This window comes from Oryctolagus cuniculus, chromosome 17 (genome assembly GCF_051225735.1).
Source record: "Oryctolagus cuniculus isolate XC-2025 breed Fujian yellow rabbit chromosome 17, ASM5122573v1, whole genome shotgun sequence".
NCBI classification, from domain to species: domain Eukaryota; kingdom Metazoa; phylum Chordata; class Mammalia; order Lagomorpha; family Leporidae; genus Oryctolagus; species Oryctolagus cuniculus.
Genome location: NC_142883.1, coordinates 10557138 through 10572170, shown reverse-complemented (window position 1 = coordinate 10572170; position 15033 = coordinate 10557138). Strand labels below are relative to the sequence as shown.

General features: G+C 40.8%; 1 protein-coding gene across 5 annotated transcripts in view; it reads right to left on the bottom strand.

Moving 5' to 3' along the window:
* Nucleotides 1–1004: 1004 nt before the first annotated feature.
* ABCA6 (ATP binding cassette subfamily A member 6) overlaps nt 1005–15033 on the bottom strand; it is a 76723-nt gene continuing 62694 nt past the window's right edge. For 2 of the 5 annotated variants that reach the window (XM_051825892.3, XM_070060394.1), the window contains 4 exons: nt 5615–5694; nt 3018–3073; nt 2771–2885; nt 1005–1291 (listed from right to left, as the gene is read on the bottom strand). In XM_051825892.3, the coding sequence (XP_051681852.2) occupies nt 2784–2885; nt 3018–3073; nt 5615–5694 (238 nt within the window). In that variant the 3' untranslated portion in view covers nt 1005–1291; nt 2771–2783. Of the gene's footprint in view, nt 1292–2523; nt 2886–3017; nt 3074–5614; nt 5695–15033 lie in introns of those variants that run through there. The other 3 variants (XM_051825891.3, XM_051825893.2, XM_089316723.1) reach the window with 2 other exon arrangements.

Genomic DNA, 15033 nt, shown 5'->3' with positions numbered 1-15033 from the left:
TTAGCCAAGTGAGCTGCAGCACCGGCCCCAAGTGAGGATTTATATTTAAGTTGAAATTAATTAAAAAACAATACAATTTAAAACCCAGTTCCCTCGGGGACTGGTGCTGTGGCTCAGCGGGTTAAAGCCCCAGTCTGCAGTGCCAGGGTCCCATATGGATGCCAGTTCAAGTCCTGGCTGCTCCACTTCTGATCCAACTCTTGACCTGGGAAAGCAGTAGAAGATGGCCCAATTTCTTGGGCCCCTGCACCTGTGTGGGAGACCTGGCTCCTGGCTTTGGATCAGCTCAGCTCTGGCCATTGCAGTCATTTGGAGAGTGAACCAACGGAATGGAAGACCTCTTTCTTTCTGGCTCTACCTCTCTCTGTAACTCTATCTTTCAAATAAATAAAATAAATCTTAAAAAAAAAACCACGAGAGTCCATTATTCATTTTCTTAAAACAAGAAGAAAGCTAAGTAAACTGAAATCCAGTTTCCTGGGACCTGTCAGAGAATGAGGTTTCAAGGCAAATCCCAACTCTGAAATCCAGGCAAACAAGTGGACACAATTACAGCTAAGATCTTCTTCAATGGAGAAGCCACTAGAGCCATAAATTGGTAGGTCCAAACATGTAGGCGGCCATTTTGTTGAATTCTTGGAGTCTGAGTGTGAATTAGAGTAAGAGTACTCCTGGGTCAGTGGTCTTGAGGGGCCAGAAGCAGGTGGCTCTAACTTCAGGAGGGAAAGGCTTTAGGCCACTCGGAGAGTGTATCTACTGCTAGAGATCTGGCATTAAAATAGAGGAGGAGGCAAGAAATACTCTGACCTCTCCTACCTTCCCATCTCTTGGGGCTACTTCCTGTTGAATGGGTCAAATCATGAGAATCATGAAAATAATGAGAGAAGAGAACTGGTGATTCTTTTCACAGTGGTCAGCCTCTTTTAGAAGGGATGTATTAGAAAAATAATTAACTCTGTACAGCATCTGTCTACATTAGAGTTAGAATGATTTCTTTTCCATTATTTTTTGAAGATTTATTTATTTATTTGAAAGTCAGAGTTACACAGAGAGGAGAAGCAGAGAGAGAGAGAGAGAGAGAGAGAGAGAGAGAGGTCTTCCATCCGATGGTTCACTCCCCAATTGGCCGCAATGGCTGGAACTGCGCCAATCCGAAGCCAGGAGTCAGGAGCTTCTTCCAGGTCTCCCACGCAGGTGCAGGGGCCCAGATACTTGGGCCATCTTCTACTGCTTTCCCAGGCCATAGCAGAGAGCTGGATCATAAGTGGAGCAGCTGCAACCCTGTCATAAACTTACACATAAATTAAATCAACTTCAATGTTATCCATGAAATGTGAATATATTTAATTAGGAACTTACATGTACCATAATTACACCTACGTAAAAATTGGGCAAGAGAAAGCAAATATCATGCATAAATTGTGGTGACTGTATTCAATTACATTTGATTTTTATATTTCATCCATTATTCAAATATTTTTCATAAAGATATAAACCATTTTTAAGTTACATAATGTCTCACCAAAGCAATCAGCAGGAATGCTGCTTGGTCTTCAAAAGTTTTTCTTGTGATATTCAGAATTTAATTTTTTAAAGGAAAATAAAACAATATGTACAACTGTCATGAATTTTTTAACTGCATAATAAAAGATGTGTTTGTGTACATATACATACAGAGTCATATACATATATGAGGGGAAATTACATTAAAATGGTTGCAAATACACAAAAAACTATTGAGGTGATGAGGGAAATTAGTAACACTCTAATCATTGTAACTTAATATGATTATTTAAAACTTAAAAATCAGAGCAGCTAGAATTGTGATTCCCCTTTCTCTTTCTTTTTTTTTACTGTGTATATATACACGCAGTTTTTTTAATATTTTTAATTTATTTATTTTTTGACAGGCAGAGTGGACAGTGAGAGAGAGAGACAGAGAGAAAGGTCTTCCTTTGCTGTTGGTTTACCCTCCAATGGCCGCCGCGGCCGGCGCACTGCAACCGGCGTACCACGCTGATCCGATGGCAGGAGCCAGGTGCTTCTCCTGGTCTCCCATGGGGTGCAGGGCCCAAGCACTTGGGCCATCCTCCACTGCACTCCCTGGCCATAGCAGAGAGCTGGCCTGGAAGAGGGGCAACCGGGACAGAATCTGGTGCCCCGACCAACACTAGAACCCGGTGTGCCGGCACAGCAAGGGAGGATTAGCCTATTGAGCCAAGGTACTGGCCACCTTTTCTCTTTCAAAAGGTATATTTGAATTTCTTTTCCTATGTGTTTGCCTGTTCATTGTGAGCCCCAGGGAGCTCCTAACTCCTCTATATTTCAAAACAACTTCTGGAAAGATTTGAGAAATCAAATCTTGAGTTGTATTTGTATATTAGAGAACCCATAAACCTAATGTGTCTCATAAACAAATGTGAAGTGTTCATGTAGGTAGCTCTGGTTATTGAATATATCCTCCCCTATTTAAAAAAGAGATTTTTTTTCAGTAAAGAGTGAAAAAAGTCATATTTCAAACAATTCCAGGTTTACAGTTTTATTTCCACATCCCTCAGCATCCAGCTTTTTGGTGACTACTAATATTTAGTATTTTTTTATCATAAATTTTCTACCACCCCTAACTCATAGAGGAATAATATTTTAAAACATATACATTAATTGAATAAACATACAAAATATACCTGACACTAATATTAAATGATATTTAAAGTTATTCATACTACTAATCATTACTTATAATGTATGTTTATAGGACATCAATAATTACTAAGCTTGAGGTTTTAAGGTTCATCTAAATGAGAGAGGAGTTTCCATCTCATGGTTGTATCAACTTCTTCATCAACATCTCCCAGCTCCTGTTCCTTAGAAAGCTCTGTGAAAACCTATATGGAAGATACAGAATAAGGAAAAGGAAGCATCAAGTCAGTGCTTGTCTTCCAAATGGACAGAGAAACTGCATGTTGCTTGCATGTGAAATTGAAAGGGTTTATACAAAGTCAACCAAGTTGACTTACCTTTTCCAATGTGCACTGAGAAAGGCTATAATCTTCCAAGGTAAAGTTATGTTTCACTGGAAAGAAAAAAGACTAGTAGTAGATGCTTGCAATTTGCTATTAAGAATTCTTTTCAAAGTCATATAAAATAAAAAATGTAAATAATTAATATGAATACAAATAAAGCTGAATAAACAGGTGGAAGGATATAATCATGAAAGCCATGAGTTAATATAAATATTAAATTAATCATGATAATGGAGTTTTCTCAAGTTATATTCTGCTAATGTGTTTTGTTGTTTAGTGTATATGTCTTGAGTAAATACATCATTGTGTGTGTATTCTTACACAAGAAGATATATATACATATCTTGTGTATGTATATGTGTATATATGTGTAATATTCTTACACAAGAAGATTATCACATCCCAGGCCTTTCAAAAAGGATCCCATACTCTCCTTAGCCAGTTCACCCCTCTGGGATTCTGTACCAGGAAATGTGCATGACAGTGGTCACCAGACTCACATATGCACATGTTCACAGATTACCACTTACACACTGAGGCTCTCCTGTACGTCAATCACACTTAGATTTCAAGAATAAAAGAGTAAAACAATACCAAACAACAACAAAGAAACAGGTAGAAAACTCTACCTTTGTGTAGTCTGTATTTTAAAGGGAGGCACTAAATATACAAATAATTATATAATAAAGTAAACAGTGATAGTGGCTATGGAGAAAAATAAAGCAGGTAAAGAAACAGGTAGTTCTGGGCACACATTTTTATGGGATGGCCAGAGAAGGCCACAGAAATAAAGTGATAATTGAACAGAAGTCAGAAAAAAGTAAGGAAGTTGCCTGAGAATTCCAGGCAGAAGGATTAGCAAATACAAAATCCTGAGGCAGGAGAATGCGTATCTGGCTGCATTTAGGATGAGCCAGGAAGTCTGTTACGTAGGGCAGAAAGAACAAGGTAGAGATTTTTATTCGAGTTAACAGGATTAACCAGTCACTTAACAAATGGACTCCTTTAGTCTTCCTAAAACCTGTCCAAGTGGGAATGGATATTAACTTTCAGTGTAGAGGTGAGCCATCCAGACATGCAGGGGTTAAATAACTACACAATTTCTTCCAGCTAGTAAATAGCATTGGGATGAGGGCCCAGAAAGACTGGCACTGAAGTTTGAGCTCTCCATCACTATGCTGAGCTTATGAATTACACCACACTGGCTGCTGTTGGGAATTACCCAGCTGAAAGAAGAAAGCATGATGGAAGAAAAGAGAACGGGCAATTTCCAGTAGCAATGAGGAGTTATGTACAGTTCAGGGCACAGCCTTAGCTATCATTCTGTCATCATCGTCAAGGAAGGTCTTAGACACCAGCACGGACATAAGGAGGGGTATGGATGATGGATGAATGGAAGGAAGGTTTCTGTCACTTTATTAGTGAAAAACAAAGGTGCTTTAGATATATATGTGTGTGTGTGTGTGTGTGTGTATGGACAGAGGAGTGGTGAAGTAATAATTTAGGATACTTGGTGTGAATGGATTGTATACACAGGAAAAGGAGGTTACACAAAATGGCTTCCTGGGGATAATGTCATAGATTCACAATAAGAATGATCAAGCATGATAGTGTGCTTTTTTTCTTTTACTTTTAAAAAAGATTTATTTATTTGAAAGGCAGTGTGACAGTGAGAGAGGCAAAGACAGGGAGAGAGATCTTCCACCTGCTGGCTCATTCCCCAAATGCTCACAACAACCTGGGCAGGGTCAGGCTGAAGCCAAGAGTGAAGAACTCCATCCTGATCTCCCACATGGGTGAAAGGGGCCCAGGTACTTGGGCCATCTTTAGCTACTCTCCAGGTGCATTAGCAGGAATCTGGATCAGAAGCAGAGTAGCTGGGACTCAAACTGGTACTCTGATATGGGGGTGTGCCCAGAACTGCCTGTTTCTTTACCTGCTTTATTTTTCTCCATAGCCACTATCACTGTTTACTTTATTATATAATTATTTGTATATTTAATTCCTCCCCTTAAAATACAGATTAAACACAGCTATTTAATCTGTTGCACTACAATGCTGGCTCCTGATTGCATATTTTCTTCAGCTTCAGTACCTATGCTGGAAATTAACTTCTCTTCAGAGAGCTGAATTAACCAAAACTGAGGTTAAACCTCACCATTATCTACCATTAGAATTCTTAAAAATCATGGCCTACAGGACCTATTTAAAATGTTATACATTTATATCTCATTAAATTATTATATAAGTATGCATCGATCCTTCAAGTTTTATTTATTGAGGCAGGGACACCTGCATCCCATATCATAGTGCCTGGGTTTGTATCCTTGTTCTGCTTCCCATCCCAGCTTCCTGCTAACGCATACCCTAAGAGGCAGCAGTGGTGGCTTAAGTAGTTGGGTCCCTGCTACCTATATAAGAGACCTGGATTGAGTTCCTGGATCCTGGCTTTGGCCTGACTCAGGTCCAACTCTTTGTGGACATGTGGGAAGTGAACCAGTGCATGAGAGATCTGTCCCTGTCTATCCTTGTCTCTTTGCCTTTTAAATTAAATAAATAAATAATATTTAAATAAATACAGTCATTCTTACCTGTCTCTAGTTTGTGAAATGCCTGAGACAGAGGGTAAATATCTGCTGTGGGAAGCTTATAGGTCAACAAGGAAGAACACCTGGGAATATGAAAAAGCTACATTTGAGTTTCAAGGACAGAAAATGAACATCAAAATTTCCTTTCTAAAAAAAATTAGTACATATTAGTATATGTCTGAAATGTGAAATCAAATCATTTACCAATGGAAAGTTTTTAAAATGGTGCTTGGTAACTATCTGCTATTGACAGTTCTAATAATGATCTAGTACAACTCGTACAGGCAAAGTTTATGCAAACATTTTATTTGTTAAAAACATATTCTGAATTATTTTCCTTGAGTAGCTCAAAGCCAGTTTAGGTCCTTTACTACAATCTCCTTTTTCCCTTCTAACTGGAACAGCCCTGCAAGGTGCCTCTCCAGACACTTTCTCATCCTCGCTTGCACTTTATCATTTCCCAACAAATTCACAGCCAGAGCCTTCGCCAGCTCTCATCACTACATGTCCATATCAAACCTAAATCTCAACCCATCAGATTGGTAAGAGAGGTCTGTGTCCAAGTGTGCTGGGGCAATACTTGTGACTGGTTTATTCCCTTTTAGCGCCTGGGGTGCTTAGAACTGGGATGCTGGTTTAAGGTTAGGGATTCGCACTCTCTCCTCTTAGAGGACTCAGAACTTAGGTTCTCAGTTGGGGTGATTCTTTCTTGGGGGACGCCCTGTGAAAGGACCCTCTTCTCTCAGGCAATATTTTGTTTAATCTGTGGGTTCCAAATTTTGACTCCCCCTGGCTTGCCTCTTAAAAGACTTGCACAAGCTGGGCCTGAAGCAGGATATACAATGGATTGGGCATTTTTGTCTCAAAATTCTCTCATATTTTAATAACTTTACCCAGGGAAACAGCAAATGGTCAGAAGTCTCCTATTCCAAGCCTTTTTCCTCCTTCAGGGTCAACTTTCCTCACTCTGAGTTCTCATGGAGGAAGAAGGCCTCTTCTACCTCCCCACAGCTCCCATCTCCCTCTCCATCTGAGGAGCCTGCATCTCAGGAACACACAGCCTACACTCACTGCATCCCACCCCCTCTGGTGCCTCATCCTCTTCCCTCTCAGCGGTAGCAGGGGTAGTAGCAACCACTCCACCCTCTTCTCCCCCAAATCCTCTTTACCCAGTTCTCCCCATGGAAGAAAACCTCCCTGTAGGCCCTCTGTGCCACCGTTCTCTGCCTCACCCATCCTTCTGTGATGCTGACCCTCTGCCCTGCCCACCCCAGGGCTCTCCTAAGCCTTTGTTCTCAGAGGCCCTCTGTCCTCATCCGGAGCCTCCTGAAGGAGGCAGGCTTGCAGCCTCCTCTGGAACCCTTGACTTCCCCTGCTTCCGCTCTTGCTCTTCCCTCAGGGATGTGCCGCCTTAGGAACATGACCCTTTTCTCGCCCTGTCCCCTTGTCTGGCTCCTCCCTGCTCCTTCCCCTCAGTGGCAGCTGAAACTGCCTCTGTCCCCTCTTCCTGACTCCTTCTCTATCCTGCCACCCTCTCCCCCGGAGTGCAGAGGGTAGCAGAATATTTATTGCTCTGGGAAACCCTGCATCTGGGACATTCCAAACTCCTGCAACAATGCACTGTAAACTTCCCCCGGGGGCCTTTCTCACACCTTCCAGCTCACCTTATCAGGGTCCCTGAGGCACCCTGCACCTCCCCCAACAAGCAGCTTAAAAAAGGATTCAAATGTAATGAAGCCTGACTTCAACACCCCCACCCCTGGCATCTGTCCCTGCAAGCCCAGCCCCTACTCTCTCTTTACTCTGCCCCCATTCTGTCCTCCCTAAATAAAGTCTTCTCTAACCAGCTGCTTCTTCTCATTCTATCAACCCTAAAATCCTAAATTCTAACATGATGCAGCCACATCTCGCACTGCTACTCTGTTTCACATCTAAATCGTCTCTCACATGAAGACAAACTCTCTTGTCCAGCCGTTTCTAGTAATGTATTTAGCAGAGCTAGCAAAGAAAAACTCAAAAGTCTTCAGCAACTTTGCTTCAAAGAATATTCCATGCTTAGCTTTCTTCTCTTTTCCTCTGCCTTGTCTAGTGGCAGCCCAAATCTCTTTGCTAATAGCTGAAACTGTTTTGTTGTTCGCTCCTGTAATGTATTATACATGTGTATAATATGTATATTATTGTATGTCTACATGGAAAAATTATTAAGAGCTCTGTTTTAATTGGCTTTCAGACTTTGTGGCCACTCGTCCGGCCCTGCAAAAGATACTTAAAGATGTGCTACACTCAGAAACACAGAAACACGGCCATCAATATGAAAGAAGGGAAAGGAAGAACACCTACCAGTAAAAGAGCATGGGAAGCTCAAAGCATATACTAGAAAATATTTCCGGGAAAATGGCAGGGCAAAGTCACTACGTATCAATTGTCACATTGAACATTAATGGTCTGAATTCTTCAGTTAAAAGACACCGTTTAGCTGACTGGCTCACAGAACACAACCCAACTATTTGTTGCCTACAAGAAACACATCTCTCTAACAAAGAGGCATGCAGACTGAAAGTGAAAGGTTGGAAAAAGATATTCCATGCCAACAGAAACCAAAAAAAAGCAGGTGTAGCCATATTAATATCAGACAAAATAAACTTTAATACAAAAACTGTTAAGAGAGACAAAGAGGGACACTATATAATGATTAAGGGTTCAATTCAACAGGAAGATGTAACTATTATAAATGTATATGCACCTAATTACAGGGCACCGGTCTATTTAAAAGATATGTTAAGGGACTTAAAGGGAGATTTAGATTCCAATACAATAGTACTGGGGGACTTCAATACTCCACTCTCAGAAATAGACAGATCATCCGGACAGAAGATCAACAAGGAAACAGCAGATTTAATTGACACTATTGCCCAAATGGATCTAACAGATATCTACAGAACTTTCAACCCTACATCTACAGACTTCACATTCTTCTCAGCAGCGCATGGAACCTTCTCTAGGATTGATCACATACTAGGCCATAAAGCAAGTCTCAGCAAATTTAAAAGAATTAGAATCATACCATGCAGCTTCTCAGACCACAGCGGGATGAAGCTGGAAATTAGCAACTCAGGAAACCCCAGAAAGTATGCAAACACATGGAGACTGAACAACATGCTCCTGAATGAACACTGGGTCATTCAAGAAATCAAAAGAGAAATCAAAAACTTTCTGGAAGTAAATGAAGACAACAACACAACATATCAAAACTTATGGGATACAGCAAAAGCAGTATTGAGAGGCAAATTTATAGCAATAGGTGCCTATATCAAGAAATTGGAAAGGTACCAAATAAATGAGCTTTCAGCGCACCTCAAGGACCTAGAAAAACTGCAGCAAACCAAACCCAAATCTAGTAGGAGAAGAGAAATAATTAAAACCAGAGAAGAAATTAACAGGATTGAATCCAAAAAAACATTACAAAAAATCAGCCAAGCGAGAAGCTGGTTTTTTGAAAAAATAAACAAAATTGACACCCCATTGGCCCAACTAACTAAAAAAAGAAGAGAAAAGACCCAAATCAATAAAATCAGAGATGAAAAAGGAAACGTAACAACAGACACCACAGAAATAAAAAGAATCATCAGAAATTACTACAAGGACCTGTATGCCAGCAAACAGGAAAACCTATCAGAAATGGATAGATTCCTGGACACATGCAATCTACCAAAATTGAACCATGAAGACATCGAAAACCTAAATAGACCCATAACTGAAACAGAAATTGAAACAGTAATAAAGGCCCTCCCAACAAAGAAAAGCCCAGGACCAGATGGATTCACTGCTGAATTCTACCAGACATTTAAAGAAGAACTAATCCCATTTCTTCTCAAACTATTCAGAACAATCGAAGAAGAGGGAATCCTCCCAAATTCTTTCTATGAAGCCAGCATCACCTTAATCCCTAAGCCAGAGAAAGATGCAGCACTGAAAGAAAATTACAGACCAATATCCCTGATGAACATAGATGCAAAAATCCTCAATAAAATTCTGGCCAACAGAATACAACAACACATCAGGAAAATCATCCACCCAGACCAAGTGGGATTCATCCCTGGTATGCAGGGATGGTTCAACATTCGCAAATCAATCAATGTGATTCACCACATTAACAGACTGCAGAAGAAAAACCATATGATTATCTCAATTGATGCAGAGAAAGCATTTGATAAAATTCAACACCCTTTCATGATGAAAACTCTAAGCAAATTGGGTATAGAAGGAACATTCCTCAATATAATCAAAGCAATTTATAAAAAACCCACAGCCAGCATCCTATTGAATGGGGAAAAGTTGGAAGCATTTCCACTGAAATCTGGCACCAGGCAGGGATGCCCACTCTCACCACTGCTATTTAACATAGTTCTGGAAGTTTTAGCCAGAGCCATCAGACAAGAAAACGAAATCAAAGGAATACAAATCAAGAAGGAAGAAGTCAAACTATCCCTCTTTGCAGACGATATGATTCTGTACTTAGAGGATCCAAAGAACTCTACTAAGAGACTATTGGAACTCATAGAGGAGTTTGGCAAAGTGGCAGGATATAAAATCAATGCACAAAAATCAACAGCCTTTGTATACACAAGTAATGCCATGACTGAGAAAGAACTGCTAAGATCAATCCCATTCACAATAGCTACAAAAACAATCAAATACCTTGGAATAAACTTAACCAAGGACGTTAAAGATCTCTACGATGAAAATTACAAAACCTTAAAGAAAGAAATAGAAGAGGATACCAAAAAATGGAAAAATCTTCCATGCTCATGGATTGGAAGAATCAACATCATCAAAATGTCCATTCTCCCAAAAGCAATTTATAGATTCAACGCAATCCCAATCAAGATACCAAAGACATTCTTCGCAGATCTAGAAAAAATGATGCTGAAATTCATATGGAGGCACAAGAGACCTCGAATAGCTAAAGCAATCTTGTACAACAAAAACAAAGCCGGAGGAATCACAATACCAGATTTCAGGACATACTACAGGGCAGTTGTAATCAAAACAGCATGGTACTGGTACAGAAACAGATGGATAGACCAATGGAACAGAATTGAAACACCAGAAATCAATCCAAACATCTACAGCCAACTTATATATTGATCAAGGATCTAAAACTAATTCCTGGAGCAAGGACAGTCTATTCAATAAATGGTGCTGGGAAAACTGGATTTCCACGTGCAGAAGCATGAAGCAAGACCCCTACCTTACACCTTACACAAAAATCCACTCAACGTGGATTAAAGACCTAAATCTACGTCCTGACACCATTAAGTTATTAGAGAACATTGGAGAAACCCTTCAAGATATTGGCACAGGCAAAGAATTTCTGGAAAAGACCCGGGAGGCACAGACAGTCAAAGCCAAAATCAACTATTGGGATTGCATCAAATTGAGAAGTTTCTGTACTGCAAAAGAAACAGTCAGGAGAGTGAAGAGACAACCAACAGAATGGGAAAAAATATTTGCAAACTATGCAACAGATAAAGGGTTAATAACCAGAATCTACAAAGAGATCAAGAAACTCCACAAAAACAAAACCAACAACCCACTTAAGAGATGGGCCAAGGACTTCAATAGACATTTTTCAAAAGAGGAAATCCAAATGGCCAACAGGCACATGAAAAAATGTTCAAGGTCACTAGCAATCAGGGAAATGCAAATCAAAAGCACAATGAGGTTTCACCTCACCCCGGTTAGAATGGCTCACATACAGAAATCTACCAACAACAGATGCTGGCGAGGATGTGGGGAAAAAGGGACACTAACCCACTGTTGGTGGGAATGCAAACTGGTCAAGCCACTATGGAAATCAGTCTGGAGATTCCTCAGAAACCTGAATATAACCCTACCGTTCGACCCAGCCATCCCACTCCTTGGAATTTACCCAAAGGAGTTTAAATTGATAAACAAAAAAGCGGTCTGCACCCTAATGTTTATTGCAGCACAATTCACAATAGCCAAGACCTGGAACCAACCTAAATGCCCATCAATGGTAGACTGGATAAAGAAATTATGGGATATGTATTCTTTAGAATACTATACCGCAGTAAGAAACAACGAAATCCAGTCATTTGCAACAAAATGGAGGAATCTGGAACACATCATGCTGAGTGAAGTAAGCCAGTCCCAAAGGGACAAATACCATATGTTCTCCCTGATCGGTGACAACTGACTGAACACCAAAAAGGAAACCTCCTGAAGTGAAATGGACACTATGAGAAATGGTGACTTGATCAGCATAGCCCTGACTGCTAATGGACAACTTAATACATTATCCCTCATAGTATTTTTTTTTTTGTCTGTTCTACTTAATATGACTGGTTTAATTCTGTAATTATCACACAGTTATTCTTAAGTGTTGAAAATTAACTGAAATGTGATCCCTGTTAAACATAAAAGTGGGAATAAGAGAGGGAAGAGATGTATAATTTGGGGCATGCTCGGGCTGACTTGCCCCAATTGGTAGAGTTGGAAACATACTAGGGGATTCCAATTCAATCCCATCAAGGTGGCATGTGCCAATGCCATCTCACTATTCCAAGTGATCAATTTCAGTTCACAATTGATCATAATGAAAGGACTAAGAGTCAAAGGGAGCACATAAACAAGTCTAGTATCTGCTAACACTAACCGATAGAATAAATAAAGGGGAGAGTGATCCAACATGGGAAGTGAGATACTCAGCAGACTCATAGAATGGCGGATGTCCTAAATAGCACTCTGGCCTCAGAATCAGCCCTAAAGGCACTCGGATCTGGCTGAAAAGCCCATGAGAGTATTTCAGGCATGGAAAGCCAAGACACTCTGGCAAAAAGATCTCTGTGAGTGAGATCCCAGTGGAAAGAACAGGTCTTCAAAGAGGGAGGTGCCTTTCTCTGAAGGGAGGAGAGAACCTCCACTTTGACTATGACCTTGTCTAAACAAGATAAGAGTCGGAGAACTCAAGGGGCTTCCATAGCCTTGGAAACTCATGACTGGTGCATAGGGAGATTACTGATGCCATAAACAGGAGTGTCAATTTGTAAAGTCAACAACAGGAGTCACTGTGCACTTACTCCTCATGTAGGATCTCTGTCCTTAATGTGCTGTACACTGAGGCTTAATGCTATAACGAGTACTCAAACAGTATATTTCACTTTGTGTTTCTATGGGGGTGCAAACTGTTGAAATCTTTACTTAATGTACACTAAACTGATCTTCTGTTAAAAAAAAAAAAAAAAAAGAAACTATCAATTCCCAACTTGACTCTCACTGTATTAAACATGACAATAGGTCTGATCTGATTTCATCATCATTTAAAAAAAAATCATCTATTATTTTTCACTTTATGTTTCTGTGTGGGAACAAACTGTTGAAATCCTTACTTAATGTATACTAAGCTGATCTTCTGTATACTAAGATAATCGAAAATGAATCTTGATGTGAATGGAAGGGGAGAGGGAGTGGGAAAGGGGAGGGTGGTGGGTGGGAGGGACGGTATGGGGGGGAAAGCCATTGTAACCCATGAGACGTACTTTGGAAATTTATATGCATTAAATAAAAGATAAAAAAAAAAAATTGGCTTTCACTTGCTTAGAGATTCAAGAAATATTTCCAACTACATGTTTTCATAAATTATTTAACAGCTAAAATCATTTACTAAGTTTTCATTTGATATCACTTACAGTAAGAAATCTGGGAAGGCTGACTTGTTCCCTGATTTCTCCTCTATTCTCTTCAAAATGGGAAACTGATTCTGTTCTGACGGACTCTCAGTCAGGATGCACAGTTTGATCTTTAGACCTTACAAAAGGGATGGCTAACATATATTCTGTAATAATAGCCTGGCCACAAATAGAAGAAATTATGATTTCATGGCTAGATTTATTTTGCCATGGGCACAGTAAAAAGGCAAAACCTCCCTTTTCAAACAAAGGAAGAGAAAGTCTTAATAATTACTTCAAAATTTATAAGACATAGCTTTCCTCGTGGGTACTTCTTATGTCACAAGAAAACCACCGTCATAACACGCCTGTGATCATATATTTGTAGCTCAGGCCACCAAAGACTAGGGGCAGGATTGAGCACTGCCGTGGCTGATGTTCCTAAAGGCTGCCTCTGTGGTCTACTTTAACAGAGACCAGGAGGAAGAGAAGTAAGCTAGGCAGCGGGAGCAATGTAAGGATAGGTGGCAGGCCAATTAATGGCTGCTTTACATGGTGACCTGCCATCAAAGAGACCCAACAAGGCCGGTATACCCCAAATGGCGCCTGTTTTCAAGATCAGGAATCAGGGCATTGGGCAAGCAGTTGTTGTGACAGAAACTGGCTCCTGCAGAGCCCTGTCAGCTCTGCCAAGAGCAAGGCCACTGGAAATAAAGCTGCCTTGGGAATTGAAGGACTCCTGGGTCAGAACCGCAGACTTGTTGGCCCCAAGCTGAAAATGCCCTTCACTCTGCCCAGCTTCCTGTCACCACCTTCATCAGGGGGACAGCCTAGAGTCAGTAACAATCCAGGCGGGGCTGTAAATTTACTCTTAGAGATGCCACTTATTTGTTACTAACCTCCTATGCAAGCCAGCTCTCCTCCCAGCCTAGCTAGGTAGTGGAAGTCAACAGGGCGTCTTCCTTAAGGAGGTTCACAACTCCCTTATGATGCCTCTTCCAGGATCCCTTGTGTAGAGATAGATAGGTCTGGGCCTCACACATACCTGGCCAAGCCTTATCACTCACCTGATTATGATCAACCCCACCCCACCCCCCACCACCAGTTTCTATTTGCCTCTCAATGGGAAAACTGCCTCCTTGTTTGGATAGCACCTTTTCTAGGTCCTCTAATAATGACTGTGCCCTTAGTTCTGGACCCTGTGTATGTAATCTGCTTGTTGGATTCATTTCCTCCAGACCTGAAGCAGTGAAATTCTAGATTGCCAGGCACATGAAACCTGGATGGAGACAGTTTCTCTGAGCTGGCACTGCAACCCCCTCGAGAGGCCACTTTCTGCTGGAATCCTGTCTTGACCACAGGTCCCTACGCTGTCCCTACTCAGCTTGAAGAAATCCGAGCAGTCCTCGTCCTAATCCCTGACAGCAGCCAGTGTTTCCATAAGCAGAGGGAGGAAATGAGAGAGCCCAGACTAGAAGCAGGCCAGACTAACTCCATCCCAGATTCTTGCCAGTACATAACCACTAAACAAAACAGGAGTGTTCTTTGTCTGTGGCAACCAGGCATTCAACTGTCTTCCCACTAATTGGACAGGACTCTTGCTTCTCTGTATCCCCCTTTGTCCTCACTTTGGCCATCTTTTCCACCGTGGGCAATGTCTCTAATATCTCCTTTTATCCTCATAAGCATAGTTCTCCTATTTCTACCATGTACAATCAATTTATTCCAATG